Genomic DNA, 27,031 nt, shown 5'->3' with positions numbered 1-27,031 from the left:
CGCCTCAGTACTACCAACCCTGTGATCAGAACATATTCACAGTTGGAACTCCAGCTATTCAACTGAGATAAAGTTGAAATGTTCACTTGTAATATCAACTATATTATTGAGATGTAACGTCTCTTTGGCTTTGGCGAAAGGAAATACAGAAAGTTTGCTTTTATGAATTTAACACCACTGTCTGTCTGAACACTGTCATGTCTTTACTACTTACTCGAAGAAGAAAGCAGATGTGGTCGTATACTTACACGAAGAAGAAGCGTGTACAGACGTGGTCGTATACTTACACGAAGAAGAAGCGTGTACAGACGTGGTCGTATACTTACACGAAGAAGAAGCGTGTACAGACGTGGTCGTATACTTACACGAAGAAGAAGCGTGTACAGATGTGGTCGTATACTTACACGAAGAAGAAGCGTGTACAGACGTGGTCGTATACTTACACGAAGAAGAAGCGTGTACAGAGGTGGTCGTATACTTACACGAAGAAGAAGCGTGTACAGACGTGGTCGTATACTTACACGAAGAAGAAGCGTGTACAGACGTGGTCGGTGTTTGGGACGACCCAGATGTCTCCATGTTTGTGCAGGTCTGGGGACGTGATGACTGGAAGAGAAGGAGAAGGACATATTATTTAGTTCACATATAAACTCAGCAAAAAAAGAAGCGTCCCTTTTTCAGGACCCTGTCTTTCAAAGATAATTCGTAAAATCCCAAATAACTTCACAGATCTTCATTGTAAAAGGGTTTAAACACTGTTTACCATGCTTGTTCAATGAACCATAAACAATTAATGAACATGCACCTGTGGAACGGTCGTTAAGACACTAACAGCTTACAGACGGTAGGCAATTAAGGTCACAGTTATGAAAACTTAGGACACTAAAGAGGCCTTTCTACTGACTCTGAAAAACACCAAAAGAAAGATTCCCAGGGTCCCTGCTCATCTGCGTGAACGTGCCTTAGGCATGCTGCAAGGAGGCATGAGGACTGCAGATGTGGCCAGGGCAATAAATTGCAATGTCCGTACTGAGAGACGCCTAAGACAGCGCTACAGGGAGGCAGGACGGAAAGCTGATCGTCCTCGCAGTGGCAGACCACGTGTAACAACACCTGCACAGGATCAGTACATCCGAACATCACACTTGCGGGACAGGTACAGGATGGCAACAACAACTGCCCGAGTTACACCAGGAACGCACAATCCCTCCATCAGTGCTCAGACTGTCCGCAATAGGCTGAGAGAGGCTGGACTGAAGGCTTGTAGGAATGTTGTAAGGCAGGTCCTCACCAGACATCACCGGCAACAACGTCGCCTATGGGCACAAACCCACCGTCGCTGGACCAGACAGGACTGGCAAAAAGTGCTCTTCACTGACGAGTCGCGGTTTTGTCTCATCAGGCGTGATGGTCGGATTCGCGTTTATCATCGAAGGAATGAGCGTTACACCGAGGCCTGTACTCTGGAGCAGGATCGATTTGGAGGTGGAGGGTCCGTCATGGTCTGGGGCGGTGTGTCACAGCATCATCGGACTGATCTTGTTGTCATTGCAGGCAATCTCAACGCTGTGCGTTACAGGGAAGACATCCTCCTCCCTCATGTGGTACCCTTCCTGCAGGCTCATCCTGACATGACCCTCCAGCATGACAATGCCACCAGCTATACTGCTCGTTCTGTGTGCGATTTCCTGCAAGATAGGAATGTCAGGGTTCTGCCATGGCCAGCGAAGAGCCCGGATCTCAATCCCATTGAGCACGTCTGGGACCTGTTGGATCGGAGGGTGAGGGCTAGGGCCATTCCCCCCAGAAATGTCCGGGAACTTGCAGGTGCCTTGGTGGAAGGGTGGGGTAACATCTCACAGCAAGAACTGGTATATCTGGTGCTGTCCATGAGGAGGAGATGCACTGCAGTACTTAATGCAGCTGGTGGCCACACCAGATACTGACTGTTACTTTTTATTTTAACCCCCCCTTTGTTCAGGGACACATTATTCCATTTCTGTTAGTCACATGTCTGTGGAACTTGTTCAGTTTATGTCTCAGTTGTTGAATCTTGTTATGTTCATACAAATATTTACACATGTTAAGTTTGCTGAAAATAAACGCAGTTGACAGTGAGAGGACGTTTATTTTTTTGCTGAGTTTGTTATCAGTTAATACATCTCCATTGTTGTTCTGTGGTTGCTCCAGCCACTAGCTTCAAAAGCCACAAAGTAAGATTCCACAGCCACAAAGTCAGATTCCCCCGCCACAAAGTCAAAATTGGCACCAGAAAATAGCTTTTTGGTCTTCATTTCAGGTTAGCGTTAAGCGTAAGGTTAGCAGTTTGGTTAAGGTTAGGGTTAGTTTTAAAATCGAATTTTAAGAAGATCCATTTTAAAAATGTGTGGGATTTATGACTTTGTCAAATAAATAAAAATGTATTTGTCACATGCCCCTTTAACCAACAATGCAGTTTTAAGAAAAATAAGAGTTAAGAAAATATTTACAAAAAAACTACAGTAAAGAAAATTAATAAAAGAGCAACAATAAAATAACAATAACGAGGCTATATATACAGGGGGTACCGGTACCGAGTCAATGTGTGGGGGCACAGGTTAGTCGAGGTAATATGTACATGTAGGTAGGGTTAAAGTGACTATGCATAGATAATAAACAGCGAGTAGCAGCAGCGTAAAAAGGGTGGGGGGGTCAATGCAAATAGTCCGGGTAGCCATTTGATTAGCTGTTCAGCAGTCTTATGGCTTGGGGGTAGAAGCTGTTAAGAAGCCTTTTGGACCTAGACTTGGCGCTCCGGTACCGCTTGCCGTGTGGTAGCAGAGAGAACAGTCTATGACTACAGTGGCTGGAGTCTTTGGCAATTTTTAGGGCCTTCCTCTGACACCGCCTGGTATAGAGGTCCTGGATGGCAGGAAGCTTGGCCCCAATGATGTACTGGCCATACGCACTACCCTCTATAGCGCCTTGCGGTCGGAGGCCGAGCTGTTGCCATTCCAGGCGGTTATGCAAACAGTCAGGATGCTCTCGATGGTGCAGCTGTAGAACTTTTTGAGGATCTGAGGACCCATGCCAAATCTTTTCAGTCTCCTGAGGGGGAATAGGCTTTGTCGTGCCCTCGTCACGACTGTCTTGGTGTGTTTGGACCATGTTAGTTTGTTGGTGATGTGGATACCAAGGAACTTGAAGCTCTCAACCTGCTCCACAACAGCCCCGTCGATGAGAATGCGGGTGTGCTCGGCCCTCCGTTTCCTGTAGTCCACGATCACCTCCTTTGTCTTAATCACGTTGAGGGAGAGGTAGTTGTCCTGGCACCTCACTGCCAGGTCTCTGACCTCCTCCCTATAGGCTGTCTCATCGTTGTCGGTGATCAGGCCTACCACCGTTGTGTCGTCGGCAAACTTAATGATGGTGTTGGAGTCATGCTTGGCCATGCAGTCATGGGTGAACAGGGAGTACAGGAGGGGACTGAGCACGCACCCCTGAGGGGCCCCCGTGTTGAGGATCAGCGTGGCAGATGTGTTAACCTAACCTTACCACCTGGGGGCGGCCCGTCAGGAAGTCCAGGATTCAGTTGCAGAGGAAGGTGGTTAGTCCCAGGATCCTTAGCTTAGTGATGAGCTTTGAGGGCATTATGATGTTGAACACTGAGATGTAGTCAATGAATAGCATTCTCACATACAGTTGAAGTCGGAAGCTTACATACACCTTAGCCAGATACATTTAAACTCAGTTTTTCACAATTCCTGACATTTAATCCTAGTAAAAATGTCCCGTCTTAGGTCAGTTAGGATCACCACTTTATTTTAAGAATGTGAAATGTCAGAATAATATTAGAGAGAATGATTTATTTCAGCTTTTATTTCTTTCATCACATTCCCAGTTGGTCAGAAGTTTACATACACTCAATTAGTATTTGGTAGCATTGCCTTTATATTTTTTAACTTGGGTCAAACGTTTCAAGTAGACTTCCACAAGCTTCCCACAATAAGTTGGGTGAATTTTGGCCCATTCCTCCTGACAGAGCTGGTGTAACTGAGTCAGGTTTGTAGGCCTCCTTGCTCGCACACGCTTTTTCAGTTCTGCCCACAAATGTTCTATAGGCTTGAGGTCAGAGCTTTATGATGGCCACTCCAATACCTTGACTTTGTTGTCCTTAAGCCATTTTTCCACATCTTTGGAAGTATGCTTGGGGTCATTGTCCATTTGGAAGACCCATTTGAGACCAAGCTTTAACTTCCTGACTGATGTCTTGAGATGTTGCTTCAATATATCCACATCATTTCCCTTCCTCATGATGCTATCTATTTTGTGAAGTGCACCAGTCCCTCCTGCAGCAAAGCACCCCCACAGCATGATGCTGCCACCCCAGTGCTTCACGGTTGGGATGGCCCCCCTTTTTCCTCCAAACATAACGATGGTCATTATGGCCAAACAGTTCTATTTTTGTTTAATCAGACCAGAGGACATTTCTCCAAAAAGTACGATCTTTGTCCCCATGTGCAGTTGCAAACTGTAGTCTGGCTTTTTTATCGCGGTTTTGGAGCAGTGGCTTCTTCCTTGCTGAGCGGCCTTTCAGGTTATGTCGACTGTGGATATATATACTTTTGTACCGGTTTCCTCCAGCATCTTCACAAGGTCCTTTGCTGTTGTTCTGGGATTGATTTGCACCAAAGTACGTTCATCTCTAGGAGACAGAACGCGTCTCCTTCCTGAGCGGTATGACAGCTGCGTGGTCCCATGGTGTTTATACTTGCGTACTATTGTTTGTACAGATGAACGTGGTACCTTCAGGCTTTTGGAAATTGCTCCCAAGGATGAACCAGACTTGTGGAGGTCTACAATCTTTTTTCTGAGGTCTTGGCTGATTTCTTTTCATTTTCCCATGATGTCAAGCAAAGAGGCACTGAGTTTGAAGGTAGGCCTTGAAATACATCCACAGGTACACCTCCAATTGACTAAAATTATGTCAATTTGCCAATGAGAAGCTTCTAAAGCCATGACATCACTTTCTGGAATTTTCCAAGCTGTTTAAAGGCACAGTCAACTTAGTGTATATAAACTTCTGACCCACTGGAATTGTGATACAGTGAATTTTAAGTGAAATAATCTGTCTGTAAACAATTGTTGGAAAAATTACTTGTTGTCATGCACAAAGTAGATGTCCTAACCGACTTGCCAAAACTATAGTTTGTTAACAAGAAATTTGTGGAGTGGTTGAAAAACGAATTTTAATGACTCCAACCTAAGTGTAGCTAAACTTCCGACTTCAACTGTAGGTGTTCCTTTTGTCCAGGTGGGAAAGGGCAGTGTGGAGTGCAATAGAGATTGTGTCATCTGTGGATCTGTTGGGGCGGTATGCAAATTGGAGTGGGTCTAGGGTTTCTGGGATGATGGTGTTGATGTGAGCCATGACAAGCCTTTCAAAGCACTTCATGGCTACAGACGTGAGTGCTACGGGTCGGTAGTCATTTAGGCAGGTTACCTTGGTGTTCTTGGGTACAGGGACTATGCTTGAAACATGTAGGTATTACAGACTCGGTCAGGGACAGGTTGAAAATGTCAGTGAAGACACTTGCTAGTTGGTCAGCGCATGCTCGGAGTACACGTCCTGGTAATCAGTCTGGCCCTGCAAACTTGTGAATGTTGACCTGTTTAAAAGGTCTTTCTCACATTAGCTATGGAGAGCGTGATCACAGAGTCGTCCGGAACAGCTGGTGCTCTCATGCATGCTTCAGTGTTGCTTGCCTCGAAGCGCACATAGAAGTAATTTAGCTCATCTGGTAGTCTCGTGTCACTGGGCAGCTCGCGGCTGGGCTTCCCTTTGTAGTCCTTAATAGTTCGCAAGCCCTGCCACATCCGACGAGCTTCGGAGCCGGTTTAGTAGGATTCAATTCAATCTTAGTCCTGTATTGATGCTTTGCCTGTTTGATGGTTCGTCGGAGGGCATAGCAGGATTTCTTATAAGCGTCCGGGTTAGAGTCCCGCTCCTTGAAAGCGGCAGCTCTACCCTTTAGCTCAGTGCGGATGTTGCCTGTAATCCATGGCTTCTGGTTGGGATATGTACGTACAATCACTGTGGTGACGACGTCATCGATGCACTTATTGATGAAGCCGGTGACTGAGGTGGTGTACTCCTCAATGCCATCGGATGAATCCCGGAACATGTTCCAGTCTGTGCTAGCAAAACAGTCCTGTAGCTTAGCATCTGCGTCATCTGACCACTTCTGTATTAACCGAGTCACTGGTGCTTCCTGCTTTAGTTTTTGCTTATAAGCAGGAATCAGGAGGATAGAGTTATGGTCAGATTTGCCAAATGGAGGGCGAGGGAGAGCTTTGTACGTGTCTCTGTGTGTGGAGTAAAGGTGGTCTAGAGTTTTTTTTCCTCTGGTTGCACATTTAACATGCTGGTAGAAATGAGGTAAAACAGATGTAAGTTTCCCTGCATTAAAGTCCCCGGCCACTAGGAGCGCCGCCTCTGGATGAGCGTTTTCCTGTTTGCTTATGGCCTTATACAGCTCATTGAGTGCAGTCTTAATGCCAGCATTGGTTTGTGGTGGTAAATAGACAGCTACGAAAAATATAGATGAAAACTCTCTTGGTAAATAGTGTGGTCTACAGGTCCATGAGATACTCTACCTCAGGTGAGCAAAACCTAGAGACTTCCTTAACATTAGATTTCATGCACCAGCTGTTATTGACAAATAGACACAGACCGCCACCCCTTGTCTTACCAGACGTAGCTGTTCTGTCTTGCCGATGCACAGAAAACCCAGCCAACTGTATATTATCCATGTCGTCGTTCAGCCACGACTCGGTGAAAGATATTACAGTTTTTAATGTCCCGTTGGTAGGATAGTCTTGTACGGAGCTCATCCAGTTAATTCTCCAATGATTGCACATTGGCCAATAGGACAGATAATAATAATATGCCATTTAGCAGACGCTTTTATCCAAAGCGACTTACAGTCATGTGCGCATACATTTTTACGTATGGGGGTGGTCCCGGGGATCGAACCCACTACCCTGGCGTTACAAGCGCCATGCTCTATCAGCTGAGCTACAGAGGACCAGGTGGTAGAGGCGGGTTACCCACAAGGCACCCGGACCTGCGTCCCCCTGTATCGGCGTCTCTTCTTCATGCGAATGACGGGGTTAATGGGCCTGGTGTCAGCAGTAAATCCTTTGCGTCCAACTCGTTAACTAAAAAAAATAGTCTACCAGTTCGAGGTGAGTAATCGCTGTTCTGATATCCAGAAGCTCTTTTCGGTGATAAGAGACGGTGGCAGAAACATTATGTACAAAATAAGTTACAAATAATGCGAGAAAAAAAACACACAAAATAGCACAATTGGTTAGGAGCCCGTAAAACGGCAGCCATCTCCTCCGGCGCCGTTCTCATAGGAGTATAGAAGCTAGTGACGACCCCAGCCCAGAACACATACGTACCTTCACATAAGGCTATGCACTTTAGGTTCCGACTTTGCAAAAACTGGGGCTGCTGTCCTTTCTTTGTTGACTGCAAAAGGACACAACTCTAGTGAATAAAATGTTCATTTTCCCCAGAATATTCAATTTCACCCCGGTTTCATCAACACCTTGCAAAAGTGTGAATGTCATCATGCTAACCTGCAAATGTAAATTGGTCTTGTTTGTAGCAGTTTGGTTTGAAGCAACTTTCTGCTGCTTTTTGTTCATCCCTAAAATGGAGAGAAAGATCAATGTTAGAAATGATCACGAGCTGGAAACATTTTGTCTATTTTTTAACAACTATTACATTTTAAATAGACAAAACGGCAATCAATCCAAAACAACCATTACATTAAAAAAAAGCCAAAACGGCAATCAATCCAAAACAACCATTACATTTTAAATAGACAGAACGGTTATTCATCTAAAACAATCATTATATTTTAAATAGAAAGAACGGTTATTCATCTAAAACAACAATTACATTTTATAAACGGACATAAAGATAATTAATCTAAAACAACCACTACATTTTAAATAAACAGAACTGAAATTCATCTAACACAACCATTACATTTGATAAATAACACAGAATGGCAATTCATCCAAAACAACTTTGGAATATTGCACCTTCTTGACCTCATTTTGCAGAAAGAAAATGTCAGCCACACTGTCTTGGTTTCGCTCAAATACTGCAGAGTCTTTCAGTAAAATACTGCAGAGTCTTTCAGTAAAATACTGCAGAGTCTTTCAGTAAAATACTGCAGAGTCTTTCAGTAAAATACTGCAGAGTCTTTCAGTAAAATACTGCAGAGTCTTTCAGTAAAATACTGCAGAGTCTTTCAGTAAAATACTGCAGAGTCTTTCAGTAAAATACTGCAGAGTCTTTCAGTAAAATACTGCAGAGTCTTTCAGTAAAATACTGCAGAGTCTTTCAGTAAAAATGGCAGATTTGCCAACTGTTATTTTGTAGCTTTACTTACTCTGATAGCAGACTGAAACACACTATTTGTAATGAATTTCACATATACACATTTATTCCAAAGTTCCTGTGACAGACTGATTGGTTTTCTGGATACCAGGCAGTAGTCGCTCTAGACAGACGGGTTGAATTCCACAATGTGCCAATGTTCCGACTTACACGTCGGTACGTACTCAACGTCATGAGTGCATTTCGCTAGTGGCTAGTTTAAATCAACTACCTTCACTAAAACCACTGCAAAAGGTTTTGCCTGTAAACATTGGTTTTCGAATCGCAACGTTCTGGCATGTCTGGCTCGCGATTTGTTAGGAGAGTTGTTGGTCTGAAGAGGACCCTTCCAGAACAATTTGTTTTCCCTTTCTCAAAATTACCAAGAGAATCGGTCATTAATCCCTGACCTAGTGCTGTTGCTCCATCCGAGACTAGTTACCTGAGTAACCAAAGGATATGCTTGACACTGGGCTGAGACAGATTCCACTAGTTACCTGAGTAACCAAAGGATATGCTTGACATTGGGCTGAGATAGATTCCACTAGTTACCTGAGTAACCAAAGGATATGCTTGACACTGGGCTGAGACAGATTCCACTAGTTACCTGAGTAACCAAAGGATATGCTTGACACTGGGCTGAGACAGATTCCACTAGTTACCTGAGTAACCAAAGGATATGCTTGACATTGGGCTGAGACAGATTCCACTAGATACCTGAGTAACCAAAGGATATGCTTGACATTGGGCTGAGATAGATTCCACTCCCATAGATGGCACCATGGAGCTGCAGACAGAGAGAGATACAATAACCTAACTATTAGAGGCCTTTAAAGTGGAAATGACAGCGTCTTAGCAACATGAAATCTTATAAAAAATCTACTCATAAAAACAGGAAGAATATGATGCCTTTGTTATTCTGAGATATGGTCATTTTCACATTTTCATACTTTCATAGAATGTTTGGGTATGACATATAGTAAGGCATTTGTGAAAATTCAATAGCAATATAGAGTGGGAATGCGGCCGTGCGTTTGGACAATTAGTAGACACCGCAGTAAATAAAACCTAATAAAAACATGTTAGTCTTGTCCAGGACTGGACTAGACACAGACCGCTGCGCCATTAACCAATCAGAGCTACAGTAGGCCTATATGCAAATAAGCCATTTGCCACACGGGCCTGCCACCATTCACTTTGAACTGGACTGTGTGTTTACAGGCAGTTGCAACAGCGCGACTTTAGATCATTAGAACACATTCGCCAAAAACCACAAAATACACCTGAATGGATTTCTGCAAATATGTAAATACCTCGGGAGTCCTCTTACATTCGGGAACTTTACGGTCCTATTGATCAAACAACCATGAACAGGTATGCTATCTCTCCCTCAGTTACCTAACAACAACAACAACAACAACAACTAGTGTTTACCAGAGCGAGATGAGCCAAACTCGGACGAGGGAACAGTAGATAAACCCTCTCAAACTTTTTCAGCTAGTTTGGCCGTCAAAATCGCGCTGATAAATGATGGGGCACAGCGGGCTTGCTTGTCCCAATCGACGTTTTGACAACTGAATGGGAACTTGCCTGCCCGCCCATTTGATCGATGCCAAATACATTTGATTGACAACTAAGAGATGTTCTAGCTGTTTAGCATAGCTAGCTAGCAAAGCGATTCACGTTTCTTGCTAGCTAACCAAATGACCCCCAAATGACCCCCTGCATCTCTAGCTGTAGCAAACGAAAAACGATATGGGGGGGGGGGGGGGGGGGAACGTCGGCCACTCACCCACTCCTCCAATGACATGACATCCTCCCAGCAGCTAGCTAGTTAGCTAGCTAACGTTAGACTCTGTGTTTTTTAAATGGCTAAATAAATAGCTACATGAATAGATAAGCTAGTCTATTAGGTACGTTATGACTGACTTGTGTGGTCGTTGCAGTTGCTAGTTTGATTGTATTGACATTCCCAGCCTTAGTTACATTTGTCAGTTTTTATCCAAAATATTGAGTGATTGAAACTGAAACAGTGCATCCCAAACGGGTGGAGGCAGCAGACAATGTACCGGGCCAGCTGTGATTTACAACCTGATAGCAAATATTTGTTGGACTACCAAGAAATGTACTGGTGAATTAGCTATATGATTCATGCATTGAACTGCATCCATCTATTCTGCCGACAATGCCTTAGTGTACGTCATGGAATTTTAAGTCAAATATAACCTATTTTTAAAACCTCTTATGAAGTTGTTTTCGTAGCACAAACTGGGAATTAGATATTTTTCACTGATACTATGATTGTCTGTTTGTTTCATATTATGCAAAGTAGTTAAAACGCTGTCAGTTCCACTTTCTCATGCAATATGCAATATACTGTATATAAAATATTTATGGTAAATGTGGATTGCAGCAAATAGGTGTTAGGCGTTAGGTTGATAAGCACAGTGTATCCTTGAACGGTTATGGGTCACATTTCCTCAGCCCCACCCCACAGTTTACCAAACAAGCTAGTCTCAAGGTCAGGCAGTTGAAATCACAGTTTGTGCCTTTAAAAGGTTGATAAGCACAGTGCATACCTCCTCAGAAGTTTTTATTAATTTTTTACCTGAAGTCTTGTGTTGGATGCAACCACCAAACCATTCCTCAAAATGGAGTGCCAATTCTCTATGTGAGAGCCACTGAGGAGAGAAAATTATTAAAATATATCATAAAAAGGTGTCACTCAAATCCTCCAAAGCATTTAATAACTGCATCATAATGCATTATACACACACGCTTTATGTAAAGTGTTACCTAGTCCACCACTAAAAAGAGCAAAGTCACTCTGAAAACAAAACAGTTGTAAATGTGAGATTAAAATAGTAAAAACATTGTGCGTTGTGTGAACTTCACGAGCGTGGGGCTGATGGGTAGCTGTTGGTAGATGGAAAATAAATAAAACATCCATACTGGAAAGCGAAGGTACTTCCAAAGAGGGTCTTGGCAGCTCGGAAGTTGGACTCTTTGGCAGGAGGACTGCTGAGGAGAAGAAACTGGTGCGGCGTGTGCATGAACCTCAGTTGCTGCAGTCGGGACAGAGAGACGGGAGACGCACGTGAGAGACTCATCACTTACAGGAGGCATCCCAAATGGCACCCTATATCACAAGTAGTGCACTACATAGGGAACAGGGTGCCATTCTCTGGTCTAAAGTAGTGCACTATATAGGGAACAGGATACATCCCAAATGGCACCCTATATCACAATTAGTGCACTATATAGGGAACAGGATGCCATTTGGGATGCAAACATACAGTCGGGTTTGACACCAATGACACCATTGTATAAAAATGACCAATAAGTACAGGATAAAATAAATGATTCAAATACTGAGCTATATTGTATCCTCAAGTAAATTGGGAAATTATATTATGTTATACTAATTCAATTGCCCCCCCCCCCCCCCCCACCATATTTTACAGTAGGTATGGGGTTATTTTTGGGGTTACTTATGCATTCACATTTTGACACCAAACCCACCACTGGTGTGCATAGCCAAAGAGCTCTATTTTCATTTAATCTGACCATAGCACCGCCTGGCGTTTGCTAAACGGCGTTGGCACTTGGATTGGAACCGGTGCTCTGGTCAGATGACATGAACATAGAGCTCTTTGGCCACGCACACCAAATCAAATCAAATCACATTTTATTGTGTTCCAATAAAATTTGATTTTGGCGTTGAAATGAGAACGCATAAGCCGAAAATAACCCCATACCCTACAGTAAAATATGGTGGTGGATCTTTGATGTTATGGGGCTATTTCGCTTCCACTGGTCCTGGGGCCCTTGTTAAAGGTCAAAGGCATATTCCCGAGTGGCGCAGTGGTCTAAGGCACTGCATCGCAGTGCTAGCTGTGCCACTAGAGATCCTGGTTCGAATCCAGGCTCTGTTGTAGCCGGCCGCGACCGGGAGACCCATGGGGCGGCGCACAATTGGCCCAGCGTCGTCCAGGGTAGGGGAGGGAATGGCCGGCAGGGATGTAGCTCAGTTGGTAGAGCATGGTGTTTGCAACGCCAGGGTTGTGGGTTCGATTCCCACGGGGGGGCCAGTATGAAAAAAATAAAATAATGTATGCACTAACTGTAAGTCGCTCTGGATAAGAGCGTCTGCTAAATGACTAAAATGTAAATGTAATCACGAACTTTACCCGGTACAAGGTCATTTTAGCTAAAAAACCTGATTACCTCTGCCAGGAGGCTGAAACTTGGCTGCAAGTGGATTTTTCCAGCAAGACAATCAACAAAGCACACATCAAAATCCACAAAGAAATTGTTAATTGGCATTTTGCAAAATCAACATTTTGCAATGGCCATCTCAGTCTCCGGCCGTAAACCCCATTAAAAACCTGTGGTTTAAATTGAAGAGGGCAGTCCATAAGCGCTGATGAAGGATATCAAGGATCTGGAAGGACTCTGTATGTAAGAATGGTTCTCCAATCTCATATTTTTTGTTGTTGAAAAAGGCTCAGTGCTGTTATCCTCACCAGCTGAGGTATTGAAAGGTTTTAAAAACAGGGGTGCCAATAATTTTGACCCTTTTCTTTTTTATAAAAAAAAGATTAACTTCTTAAACAATATCTCTTTCTCTGAGCAATTGTATTAGTGTAAAATAATATATTTTCCAATTTTGTTTTGAACATACAATATAGCTCAGTATTTGAATTCAATTTTCAGTTATAGTATTTATCTAATCTTCTCTTAAAAGGACAAACAACACCATTTCAATCATTTAAAATCCTTAATTGCCCCTGAGGAGGTACATAAAGTTGTATTGAATGGAATATAAAAACTCACTCTGGTGACTGGAAGTTTGACGATGTGTGATCTGTTGCTGGATATCACCCTGGGGGGGTGGTGTGGGGGGGGGGGGGGGGGGGAGGGGGGGGGGAGGGGGGGGGGAGAAGGGGGGGGGGGGGGGGGAGAAGGGGGGGGGGGGGTAGAGAAGGGGGGGGGGGAGAGAAAGTGGTTACTCTGGAGTCCAGACATTAACACTTTGCAATAGAACATTCCCAGCAGCTTGACTGTGGTTGTGTATTTCTGTAACTGTCAATCACACTGTTTCTGTGGTGGTCAAATCAGAAATACTTTAAGAAATGAAGAGATGGGGAACTCCATTGGATTCGTATTGACACCCATTGTGTACACTGGACCGCGTGGCGCATTCTGTGCTCATACCCTGACTTTTAGAAGGGATCGCGTGGCAATTAGCTTAGCAACCGCGTGACGCAGCGTGACAACGTGAACGCGATTGGTCCACAGTCTTCTGGGCGGGGCATAATACAGTCCTCCATTCATTGACCATTGAGATTCCCATCACCTCATTTCTTAAAGTATTTCTGGTCAAATGTATCCATCTATATTATGTAATGTCATAGTTTGTCTGTGTACATTCAATGTGACAGCCAGTATTTCTGACTGCTCTACAATAGGCCTGGAATGGGATGGTAAGGTCTCAATGGTACACAATGGTGGAAAATATAAGAACAATGGTACACAATGGTGGAAAATATAAGAACAATGGTACACAATGGTGGAAAATATAAGAACAATGGTACACAATGGTGGAAAATATAAGAACAATGGTACACAATGGTGGAAAATATAAGAACAATGGTACACAATGGTGGAAAATATAAGAACAATGGTACACAATGGTGGAAAATATAAGAACAATGGTACACAATGGTGGAAAATATAAGAACAATGGTACACAATGGTGAAAAATATAAGAACAATGGTACACAATGGTGGAAAATATAAGAACAATGGTACACAATGGTGGAAAATATAAGAACAATGGTACACAATGGTGGAAAATATAAGAACAATGGTACACAATGGTGGAAAATATAAGAACAATGGTACACAATGGTGGAAAATATAAGAACAATGGTACACAATGGTAGGTGGGCCGCAGGTAGCTTAGTGGGTAAGAGCATTGTGCCAGTGACCAAAAGGTGCCCTTGAGCAAGGCACTTAACCCTAATTGCTCCTGTAAGTCGCTCTGGATAAGAGCATCTGCTAAATGACTCAAATGTAAAAATGTAGAAAATATAAGAGCAATGGTACACAATGGTAGAAAATGCTAAGTCAGGATGAGGTTGGATGGATGCGAGACCAACCGTCACTTTTTACTGATTGTGTTGACTGAATTGAAGGCTGTGTTGTTGGTTTAGGGGAGGAGAAAGAAGGAATGGGTTTCTTTCCATTGCAATACGGTTTTTCTTACCAAAGAAGGAAGGGAGTTACTTATCATTGAAGTAAGGAGTTTATTATCATTGCAGTAAGGAGTTAATTACCATTGCAGTAAGGGGTTTCTTACCATTGCAGTAAGGGGTTTCTTACCATTGCAGTAAGGGGTTTCTTACCATTGCAGTAAGGAGGTTCTTACCATTGCAGTAAGGAGGTTCTTACCATTGCAGTAAGGGGTTTCTTACCATTGCATTAAGGTTTTTCTTACCATTGCAGTAAGGGATTTCTTACCATTGCAGTAAGGAGGTTCTTACCATTGCAGTAAGGGATTTCTTACCATTGCAGTAAAGGGTTTCTTACCATTGCAGTAAGGGGTTTCTTACCATTGCAGTAAGGGTTTTCTTACCATTGCAGTAAGGGATTTCTTACCATTGCATTAAGGTTTTTCTTACCATTGCAGTAAGGGTTTTCTTACCATTGCAGTAAGGGTTTTCTTACCATTGCAGTAAGGGTTTTCTTACCATTGCAGTAAGGGTTTTCTTACCATTGCAGTAAGGGTTTTCTTACCATTGCAGTAAGGGTTTTCTTACCATTGCAGTAAGGGTTTTCTTACCATTGCAGTAAGGGTTTTCTTACCATTGCATTAAGGTTTTTCTTACCATTGCAGTAAGGGTTTTCTTACCATTGCAGTAAGGGTTTTCTTACCATTGCAGTAAGGTTTTTCTTACCATTGCAGTAAAGGGTGAGCTAAAGGATCATGCTTGTCCATCTGCCTCTTGACCTCCAGGTAAGGTGCCTGTAGAGATACAAGGACCTTCTAACTAGGGTTATTTAACTCTGCTGGCTTAAGAACACACAGCTACATAGGAAGCATGGCAGAGCCATGGCGAATTAGGAGAGAAATGCAGTGAAAATCAATCAAACATCCTCTTATGTTACGCTGCTACGTGTGTGTGTGTGTGTGTGTGTGTGTGTGTGTGTGTGTGTGTGTGTGTGTGTGTGTGTGTGTGTGTGTGTGCGTGTGTTTATGTGCATGTGTGTGTGTGTGTGTGTGTGTGTGTGTGTGTGTGTGTGTGTGCGTGTGTGTGTGTGTGTGTGCGTGTGTCTGTATGTGTGTTTATGTGCGTGTGTGTGCGTGTGTGTGTGTGTGTGTGTGTGTGTATGTATGTGTGTTTATGTGCATGTGTGTGTGTGTGTGTGTGTGTGTGTGTGTGTGTGTGTGTGTGTGTGTGTGTGTGTGTGCGCGTGTGTCTGTATGTGTGTTTATGTGCGTGTGTGTGCGTGTGTGTGTGTGTGTGTGTGTGTGCGTTTGTTGTAGATGCTGAACATTGTACAATAACGCTATAAGTTGACATTGCCAAAAGGCTCTATAATGCTATATAAGATGATGACGTTATGTCTTGAATCATGCCGTAAGGTGACATTGCCCTCAACAGTAAATGTGAAGTCTCCATCCAGTTACCTGGGACATTTCTCTGATAGATGTAAGGCTGTCAAGGGTTCTCATCACTCGGTCATAGTCCTTTTTCTGAAACGAACCACAATCATCATCATCATCATCATCAAAACCTCATCTTCTAGTCTCCAGTCTCCAGTCTCCCAGGCAGCAGTGTACTGTATAATTGGCAGTACTGTACCACTTTAAAAAGGATAGTGAAATTCAGCAGGAATCAACAAAAACAGCAACAGTCCTCTGGGTATTCAAGTCAATGGTTTTCTATCAAGACAACACCTTAGCCTTATAAATCTTGAAGTACATTTTTCGAGGGGCCTGTGCCTTACGGTATATGATAATAATGAGCTTATTGCCCTGTACCCTTGGGTTGAAGGCCAGTGCCTGGGAGTCACACGGATCCACCACGGAGGGATATGGCTCAAAGATGACCACTTTCCTGGGCGACTCCAGAGCAGACCTGCACATGGACACCAACAGATCCACCACCTAGGAAACAGAATGGAGTGGTTCAACCGTGCGTGTGTGTGGGCGTGTGTGTGTGTGTGTGTGTGTGTATGTGTGTATGGGAGGGGGGGATGGGGGTGGGGGTGGTGGTGTACCTGAGCTCCTGTGGCGATCTCGTCGGCTGCCTCGTTCATCACCCCCAGTGTTTGAAAGGCAAACACACACAGCTCCCGTTCACACACCGTGGGCTGGGGGGGGACGACGACGACGACGACACATACACACACACACACACACACACACACACACACACACACACACCATATTAATGGGATCAGATCATTAAGAAGGATATCTGGCTTTCCTTATACCATATCTTCCCCATCTAATTCATTTAGATTAGATTGTAATGAATGGGTTGTGCTGCTCATTTGCGACAAGGTCGTTTTGGGTTAAATGAGGCAGACACACGCCACAGTCAGGGACTCAACACAACACAAAGCCTGGACAGTATGGACACAGTGGAGTAATGGACTCAGAACTGCTGCTAACACAACACAAAGCCTGGACACAGTGGAGTAATGGACTCAGAACTGCTGCTAACACAACACAAAGCCTGGACACAGTGAAGTAATGGACTCAGAACTGCTGCTAACACAACACAAAGCCCGGACACAGTGGAGTAATGGACTCAGAACTGCTGCTAACACAACACAAAGCCCAGACACAGTGAAGTAATGGACTCCTGCTAACATGCAGGTTACTACAGGTACCTGGACGGTATCATGTTGATCTGGGGTTACTACAATGATCTATAGTCATATCATTAGGACTCAGGACAGTGATCTATAGTCATATCATTAGGACTCAGGACAATGATCTATAGTCATATTATTAGGACTCAGGACAATGATCTATAGTCATATCATTAGGACTCAGGACAATGATCTATAGTCATATCATTAGGACTCAGGACAGTGATCTATAGTCATATCATTAAGACTCAGGACAGTGATCTATAGTCATATCATTAGGACTCAGGACAGTGATCTATAGTCATATCATTAGGACTCAGGACAATGATCTATAGTCATATCATTAGGACTCAGGACAGTGATCTATAGTCATATCATTAGGACTCAGGACAGTGATCTATAGTCATATCATTAGGACTCAGGACAGTGATCTATAGTCATATCATTAGGACTCAGGACAATGATCTATAGTCATATCATTAGGACTCAGGACAATGATCTATAGTCATTTCATTAGGACTCAGGACAGTGATCTATAGTCATATCATTAGGACTCAGGACAGTGATCTATAGTCATATCATTAGGACTCAGGACAGTGATCTATAGTCATATCATTAGGACTCAGGACAGTGATCTATAGTCATATCATTAGGACTCAGGATAGTGATCTATAGTCATATCATTAGGACTCAGGACAGTGATCTATAGTCATATTATTAGGACTCAGGACAATGATCTATAGTCATATCATTAGGACTCAGGGCAATGATCTATAGTCATATCATTAGGACTCAGGACAGTGATCTATAGTCATATCATTAAGACTCAGGACAGTGATCTATAGTCATATCATTAGGACTCAGGACAGTGATCTATAGTCATATCATTAGGACTCAGGACAATGATCTATAGTCATATCATTAGGACTCAGGACAGTGATCTATAGTCATATCATTAGGACTCAGGACAGTGATCTATAGTCATATCATTAGGACTCAGGACAGTGATCTATAGTCATATCATTAGGACTCAGGACAATGATCTATAGTCATATCATTAGGACTCAGGACAATGATCTATAGTCATTTCATTAGGACTCAGGACAGTGATCTATAGTCATATCATTAGGACTCAGGACAGTGATCTATAGTCATATCATTAGGACTCAGGACAGTGATCTATAGTCATATCATTAGGACTCAGGACAGTGATCTATAGTCATATCATTAGGACTCAGGATAGTGATCTATAGTCATATCATTAGGACTCAGGACAGTGATCTATAGTCATATCATTAGGACTCAGGACAGTGATCTATAGTCATATCATTAGGACTCAGGACAGTGATCTATAGTCATATCATTAGGACTCAGGACAATGATCTATAGTCATATCATTAGGACTCAGGACAGTGATCTATAGTCATATCATTAGGACTCAGGACAATGATCTATAGTCATATCATTAGGACTCAGGACAGTGATCTATAGTCATATCATTAGGACAGTGATCTATAGTCATATCATTAGGACTCAGGACAGTGATCTATAGTCATATCATTAGGACTCAGGACAGTGATCTATAGTCATATCATTAGGACTCAGGACAATAATCTATAGTCATATCATTAGGACTCAGGATAGTGATCTATAGTCATATCATTAGGACAGTGATCTATAGTCATATCATTAGGACTCAGGACAGTGATCTATAGTCATATCATTAGGACTCAGGACAGTGATCTATAGTCATATCATTAGGACTCAGGACAATGATCTATAGTCATATCATTAGGACTCAGGACAGTGATCTATAGTCATATCATTAGGACTCAGGACAGTGATCTATAGTCATATCATTAGGACTCAGGACAATGATCTATAGTCATATCATTAGGACTCAGGACAGTGATCTATATTCATATCATTAGGACTCAGGATAGTGATCTATAGTCATATCATTAGGACTCAGGACAGTGATCTATAGTCATATCATTAGGACTCAGGACAGTGATCTATAGTCATATCATTAGGACTCAGGACAATGATCTATAGTCATATCATTAGGACTCAGGACAGTGATCTATATTCATATCATTAGGACTCAGGATAGTGATCTATAGTCATATCATTAGGACAGTGATCTATAGTCATATCATTAGGACTCAGGACAGTGATCTATAGTCATATCATTAGGACTCAGGACAGTGATCTATAGTCATATCATTAGGACTCAGGACAATGATCTATAGTCATATCATTAGGACTCAGGACAGTGATCTATAGTCATATCATTAGGACTCAGGACAGTGATCTATAGTCATATCATTAGGACTCAGGACAATGATCTATAGTCATATCATTAGGACTCAGGACAGTGATCTATATTCATATCATTAGGACTCAGGATAGTGATCTATAGTCATATCATTAGGACTCAGGACAGTGATCTACAGTCATATCATTAGGACTCAGGACAGTGATGTATAGTCCTATCATTAGGACTCAGGACAGTGATCTATAGTCCTATCATTAGGACTCAGGACAGTGATCTATAGTCATATCATTAGGACTCAGGACAGTGATCTATAGTCATATCATTAAGACTCAGGACAGTGATCTATAGTCATATCATTAGGACTCAGGACAGTGATCTATAGTCATATCATTAGGACAGTGATCTATAGTCATATCATTAGGACAGTGATCTATAGTCATTTCATTAGGACAGTGATCTATAGTCATTTCATTAGGACTCAGGACAGTGATCTATAGTCATATCATTAGGACTCAGGACAGTGATCTATAGTCATATCATTAGGACAGTGATCTATAGTCATATCATTAGGACAGTGATCTATAGTCATATCATTAGGACAGTGATCTATAGTCATATAATTAGGACAGTGATCTATAGTCATTTCATTAGGACAGTGATCTATAGTCATTTCATTAGGACTCAGGACAGTGATCTATAGTCATATCATTAGGACTCAGGACAGTGATCTATAGTCCTATCATTAGGACTCAGGACAGTGATCTATAGTCATATCATTAGGACTCAGGACAGTGATCTATAGTCATATCATTAGGACTCAGGATAGTGATCTATAGTCATATCATTAGGACTCAGGACAGTGATCTATAGTCATATTATTAGGACTCAGGACAATGATCTATAGTCATATCATTAGGACTCAGGGCAATGATCTATAGTCATATCATTAGGACTCAGGACAGTGATCTATAGTCATATCATTAAGACTCAGGACAGTGATCTATAGTCATATCATTAGGACTCAGGACAGTGATCTATAGTCATATCATTAGGACTCAGGACAATGATCTATAGTCATATCATTAGGACTCAGGTCATTAGGACTCAGGACAATGATCTATTAGTCCATATCATTAGGACTCAGGACAGATGATCTAATGTCAATATCATTAGGACTCAGGACAGTGATCTATAGTCCATATCATTAGGACTCAGGACAGTGATCTATAGTCATATCATTAGGACTCAGGACAGTGATCTATAGTCATATCATTAGGACTCAGGACAGTGATCTATAGTCATATCATTAGGACTCAGGACAGTGATCTATAGTCATATCATTAGGACTCAGGACAGTGATCTATAGTCATATCATTAGGACTCAGGACAGTGATCTATAGTCATATCATTAGGACTCAGGACAGTGATCTATAGTCATATCATTAGGACTCAGGACAGTGATCTATAGTCATATCATTAGGACTCAGGACAGTGATCTATAGTCATATCATTAGGACTCAGGACAGTGATCTATAGTCATATCATTAGGACTCAGGACAGTGATCTATAGTCATATCATTAGGACTCAGGACAGTGATCTATAGTCATATCATTAGGACTCAGGACAGTGATCTATAGTCATATCATTAGGACTCAGGACAGTGATCTATAGTCATATCATTAGGACTCAGGACAGTGATCTATAGTCATATCATTAGGACTCAGGACAGTGATCTATAGTCATATCATTAGGACTCAGGACAAGTGATCTATAGTCATATCATTAGGACTCAGGACAGTGATCTATAGTCATATCATTAGGATCAGGACAGTGATCTATAGTCATATCATTAGGACTCAGGACAGTGATCTATAGTCATATCATTAGGACTCAGGACAGTGATCTATAGTCATATCATTAGGACTCAGGACAATGATCTATAGTCATATCATTAGGACTCAGGACAGTGATCTATAGTCATATCATTAGGACTCAGGACAGTGATCTATAGTCATATCATTAGGACTCAGGACAATGATCTATAGTCATATCATTAGGACTCAGGACAGTGATCTATATTCATATCATTAGGACTCAGGATAGTGATCTATAGTCATATCATTAGGACTCAGGACAGTGATCTATAGTCATATCATTAGGACTCAGGACAGTGATCTATAGTCATATCATTAGGACTCAGGACAATGATCTATAGTCATATCATTAGGACTCAGGACAGTGATCTATATTCATATCATTAGGACTCAGGATAGTGATCTATAGTCATATCATTAGGACAGTGATCTATAGTCATATCATTAGGACTCAGGACAGTGATCTATAGTCATATCATTAGGACTCAGGACAGTGATCTATAGTCATATCATTAGGACTCAGGACAATGATCTATAGTCATATCATTAGGACTCAGGACAGTGATCTATAGTCATATCATTAGGACTCAGGACAGTGATCTATAGTCATATCATTAGGACTCAGGACAATGATCTATAGTCATATCATTAGGACTCAGGACAGTGATCTATATTCATATCATTAGGACTCAGGATAGTGATCTATAGTCATATCATTAGGACTCAGGACAGTGATCTACAGTCATATCATTAGGACTCAGGACAGTGATGTATAGTCCTATCATTAGGACTCAGGACAGTGATCTATAGTCCTATCATTAGGACTCAGGACAGTGATCTATAGTCATATCATTAGGACTCAGGACAGTGATCTATAGTCATATCATTAAGACTCAGGACAGTGATCTATAGTCATATCATTAGGACTCAGGACAGTGATCTATAGTCATATCATTAGGACAGTGATCTATAGTCATATCATTAGGACAGTGATCTATAGTCATTTCATTAGGACAGTGATCTATAGTCATTTCATTAGGACTCAGGACAGTGATCTATAGTCATATCATTAGGACTCAGGACAGTGATCTATAGTCATATCATTAGGACAGTGATCTATAGTCATATCATTAGGACAGTGATCTATAGTCATATCATTAGGACAGTGATCTATAGTCATATCATTAGGACAGTGATCTATAGTCATTTCATTAGGACAGTGATCTATAGTCATTTCATTAGGACTCAGGACAGTGATCTATAGTCATATCATTAGGACTCAGGACAGTGATCTATAGTCCTATCATTAGGACTCAGGACAGTGATCTATAGTCATATCATTAGGACTCAGGACAGTGATCTATATTCATATCATTAGGACTCAGGATAGTGATCTATAGTCATATCATTAGGACTCAGGACAGTGATCTATAGTCATATCATTAGGACTCAGGACAATGATCTATAGTCATATCATTAGGACTCAGGACAATGATCTATAGTCATTTCATTAGGACTTTCATTAGGACTCAGGACAGTGATCTATAGTCATATCATTAGGACTCATGACAATGATCTATAGTCATATCATTAGGACTCAGGACAGTGATCTATAGTCATATCATTAGGACTCAGGACAATGATCTATAGTCATATCATTAGGACTCAGGACAGTGATCTATAGTCATATCATTAGGACTCAGGACAATGATCTATAGTCATATCATTAGGACTCAGGACAGTGATCTATAGTCATATCATTAGGACTCAGGACAATGATCTATAGTCATATCATTAGGACTCAGGACAGTGATCTATAGTCATATCATTAGGACAGTGATCTATAGTCATATCATTAGGACTCAGGACAGTGATCTATAGTCATATCATTAGGACTCAGGACAGTGATCTATAGTCATATCATTAGGACTCAGGACAATAATCTATAGTCATATCATTAGGACTCAGGATAGTGATCTATAGTCATATCATTAGGACAGTGATCTATAGTCATATCATTAGGACTCAGGACAGTGATCTATAGTCATATCATTAGGACTCAGGACAGTGATCTATAGTCATATCATTAGGACTCAGGACAATGATCTATAGTCATATCATTAGGACTCAGGACAGTGATCTATAGTCATATCATTAGGACTCAGGACAGTGATCTATAGTCATATCATTAGGACTCAGGACAATGATCTATAGTCATATCATTAGGACTCAGGACAGTGATCTATATTCATATCATTAGGACTCAGGATAGTGATCTATAGTCATATCATTAGGACTCAGGACAGTGATCTATAGTCATATCATTAGGACTCAGGACAGTGATCTATAGTCATATCATTAGGACTCAGGACAATGATCTATAGTCATATCATTAGGACTCAGGACAGTGATCTATATTCATATCATTAGGACTCAGGATAGTGATCTATAGTCATATCATTAGGACAGTGATCTATAGTCATATCATTAGGACTCAGGACAGTGATCTATAGTCATATCATTAGGACTCAGGACAGTGATCTATAGTCATATCATTAGGACTCAGGACAATGATCTATAGTCATATCATTAGGACTCAGGACAGTGATCTATAGTCATATCATTAGGACTCAGGACAGTGATCTATAGTCATATCATTAGGACTCAGGACAATGATCTATAGTCATATCATTAGGACTCAGGACAGTGATCTATATTCATATCATTAGGACTCAGGATAGTGATCTATAGTCATATCATTAGGACTCGGGACAGTGATCTACAGTCATATCATTAGGACTCAGGACAGTGATGTATAGTCCTATCATTAGGACTCAGGACAGTGATCTATAGTCCTATCATTAGGACTCAGGACAGTGATCTATAGTCATATCATTAGGACTCAGGACAGTGATCTATAGTCATATCATTAAGACTCAGGACAGTGATCTATAGTCATATCATTAGGACTCAGGACAGTGATCTATAGTCATATCATTAGGACAGTGATCTATAGTCATATCATTAGGACAGTGATCTATAGTCATTTCATTAGGACAGTGATCTATAGTCATTTCATTAGGACTCAGGACAGTGATCTATAGTCATATCATTAGGACTCAGGACAGTGATCTATAGTCATATCATTAGGACAGTGATCTATAGTCATATCATTAGGACAGTGATCTATAGTCATATCATTAGGACAGTGATCTATAGTCATATCATTAGGACAGTGATCTATAGTCATTTCATTAGGACAGTGATCTATAGTCATTTCATTAGGACTCAGGACAGTGATCTATAGTCATATCATTAGGACTCAGGACAGTGATCTATAGTCCTATCATTAGGACTCAGGACAGTGATCTATAGTCATATCATTAGGACTCAGGACAGTGATCTATATTCATATCATTAGGACTCAGGATAGTGATCTATAGTCATATCATTAGGACTCAGGACAGTGATCTATAGTCATATCATTAGGACTCAGGACAATGATCTATAGTCATATCATTAGGACTCAGGACAATGATCTATAGTCATTTCATTAGGACTTTCATTAGGACTCAGGACAGTGATCTATAGTCATATCATTAGGACTCAGGACAGTGATCTATAGTCATATCATTAGGACTCAGGACAGTGATCTATAGTCATATCATTAGGACAGTGATCTATAGTCATATCATTAGGACTCAGGACAGTGATCTATAGTCATATCATTAGGACTCAGGACAATGATCTATAGTCATATCATTAGGACTCAGGACAGTGATCTATATTCATATCATTAGGACTCAGGATAGTGATCTATAGTCATATCATTAGGACTCAGGACAGTGATCTATAGTCATATCATTAGGACTCAGGACAGTGATCTATAGTCATATCATTAGGACTCAGGACAATGATCTATAGTCATATCATTAGGACTCAGGACAGTGATCTATATTCATATCATTAGGACTCAGGATAGTGATCTATAGTCATATCATTAGGACAGTGATCTATAGTCATATCATTAGGACTCAGGACAGTGATCTATAGTCATATCATTAGGACTCAGGACAGTGATCTATAGTCATATCATTAGGACTCAGGACAATGATCTATAGTCATATCATTAGGACTCAGGACAGTGATCTATAGTCATATCATTAGGACTCAGGACAGTGATCTATAGTCATATCATTAGGACTCAGGACAATGATCTATAGTCATATCATTAGGACTCAGGACAGTGATCTATATTCATATCATTAGGACTCAGGATAGTGATCTATAGTCATATCATTAGGACTCAGGACAGTGATCTACAGTCATATCATTAGGACTCAGGACAGTGATGTATAGTCCTATCATTAGGACTCAGGACAGTGATCTATAGTCCTATCATTAGGACTCAGGACAGTGATCTATAGTCATATCATTAGGACTCAGGACAGTGATCTATAGTCATATCATTAAGACTCAGGACAGGGATCTATAGTCATATCATTAGGACTCAGGACAGTGATCTATAGTCATATCATTAGGACAGTGATCTATAGTCATATCATTAGGACAGTGATCTATAGTCATTTCATTAGGACAGTGATCTATAGTCATTTCATTAGGACTCAGGACAGTGATCTATAGTCATATCATTAGGACTCAGGACAGTGATCTATAGTCATATCATTAGGACAGTGATCTATAGTCATATCATTAGGACAGTGATCTATAGTCATATCATTAGGACAGTGATCTATAGTCATATCATTAGGACAGTGATCTATAGTCATTTCATTAGGACAGTGATCTATAGTCATTTCATTAGGACTCAGGACAGTGATCTATAGTCATATCATTAGGACTCAGGACAGTGATCTATAGTCCTATCATTAGGACTCAGGACAGTGATCTATAGTCATATCATTAGGACTCAGGACAGTGATCTATATTCATATCATTAGGACTCAGGATAGTGATCTATAGTCATATCATTAGGACTCAGGACAGTGATCTATAGTCATATCATTAGGACTCAGGACAATGATCTATAGTCATATCATTAGGACTCAGGACAATGATCTATAGTCATTTCATTAGGACTTTCATTAGGACTCAGGACAGTGATCTATAGTCATATCATTAGGACTCAGGACAGTGATCTATAGTCATATCATTAGGACTCAGGACAGTGATCTATAGTCATATCATTAGGACAGTGATCTATAGTCATATCATTAGGACTCAGGACAGTGATCTATAGTCATATCATTAGGACTCAGGACAATGATCTATAGTCATATCATTAGGACTCAGGACAGTGATCTATATTCATATCATTAGGACTCAGGATAGTGATCTATAGTCATATCATTAGGACTCAGGACAGTGATCTATAGTCATATCATTAGGACTCAGGACAGTGATCTATAGTCATATCATTAGGACTCAGGACAATGATCTATAGTCATATCATTAGGACTCAGGACAGTGATCTATATTCATATCATTAGGACTCAGGATAGTGATCTATAGTCATATCATTAGGACAGTGA

At 41.2% G+C, this 27,031-nt stretch overlaps 1 protein-coding gene across 2 annotated transcripts in view; it reads right to left on the bottom strand.

Moving 5' to 3' along the window:
- Nucleotides 1-27,031, bottom strand: part of parp8 (poly (ADP-ribose) polymerase family, member 8) — an 86,051-nt gene that overhangs the window by 1,153 nt on the left and 57,867 nt on the right. Inside the window, exons 16-26 of one of the 2 annotated variants that reach the window (XM_084176522.1) lie at nt 16,727-16,819; nt 16,488-16,613; nt 16,134-16,199; nt 15,400-15,485; nt 13,274-13,322; nt 11,390-11,502; nt 11,046-11,118; nt 9,155-9,224; nt 7,627-7,697; nt 7,447-7,516; nt 522-606 (exon numbers count right to left, since the gene is read on the bottom strand). In XM_084176522.1, coding sequence (XP_084032648.1) covers nt 522-606; nt 7,447-7,516; nt 7,627-7,697; nt 9,155-9,224; nt 11,046-11,118; nt 11,390-11,502; nt 13,274-13,322; nt 15,400-15,485; nt 16,134-16,199; nt 16,488-16,613; nt 16,727-16,819 — 902 coding nt within the window. The remainder of the gene's footprint in view (nt 1-521; nt 607-7,446; nt 7,517-7,626; nt 7,698-9,154; nt 9,225-11,045; nt 11,119-11,389; nt 11,503-13,273; nt 13,323-15,399; nt 15,486-16,133; nt 16,200-16,487; nt 16,614-16,726; nt 16,820-27,031) is intronic. The other variant, XM_084176523.1, reaches the window with a different exon arrangement.

This window comes from Coregonus lavaretus (genome assembly GCF_964263955.1).
Source record: "Coregonus lavaretus genome assembly, chromosome: 14".
Classification (NCBI taxonomy): domain Eukaryota; kingdom Metazoa; phylum Chordata; class Actinopteri; order Salmoniformes; family Salmonidae; genus Coregonus; species Coregonus lavaretus.
This window is presented reverse-complemented; position numbering and strand designations above follow the sequence as displayed.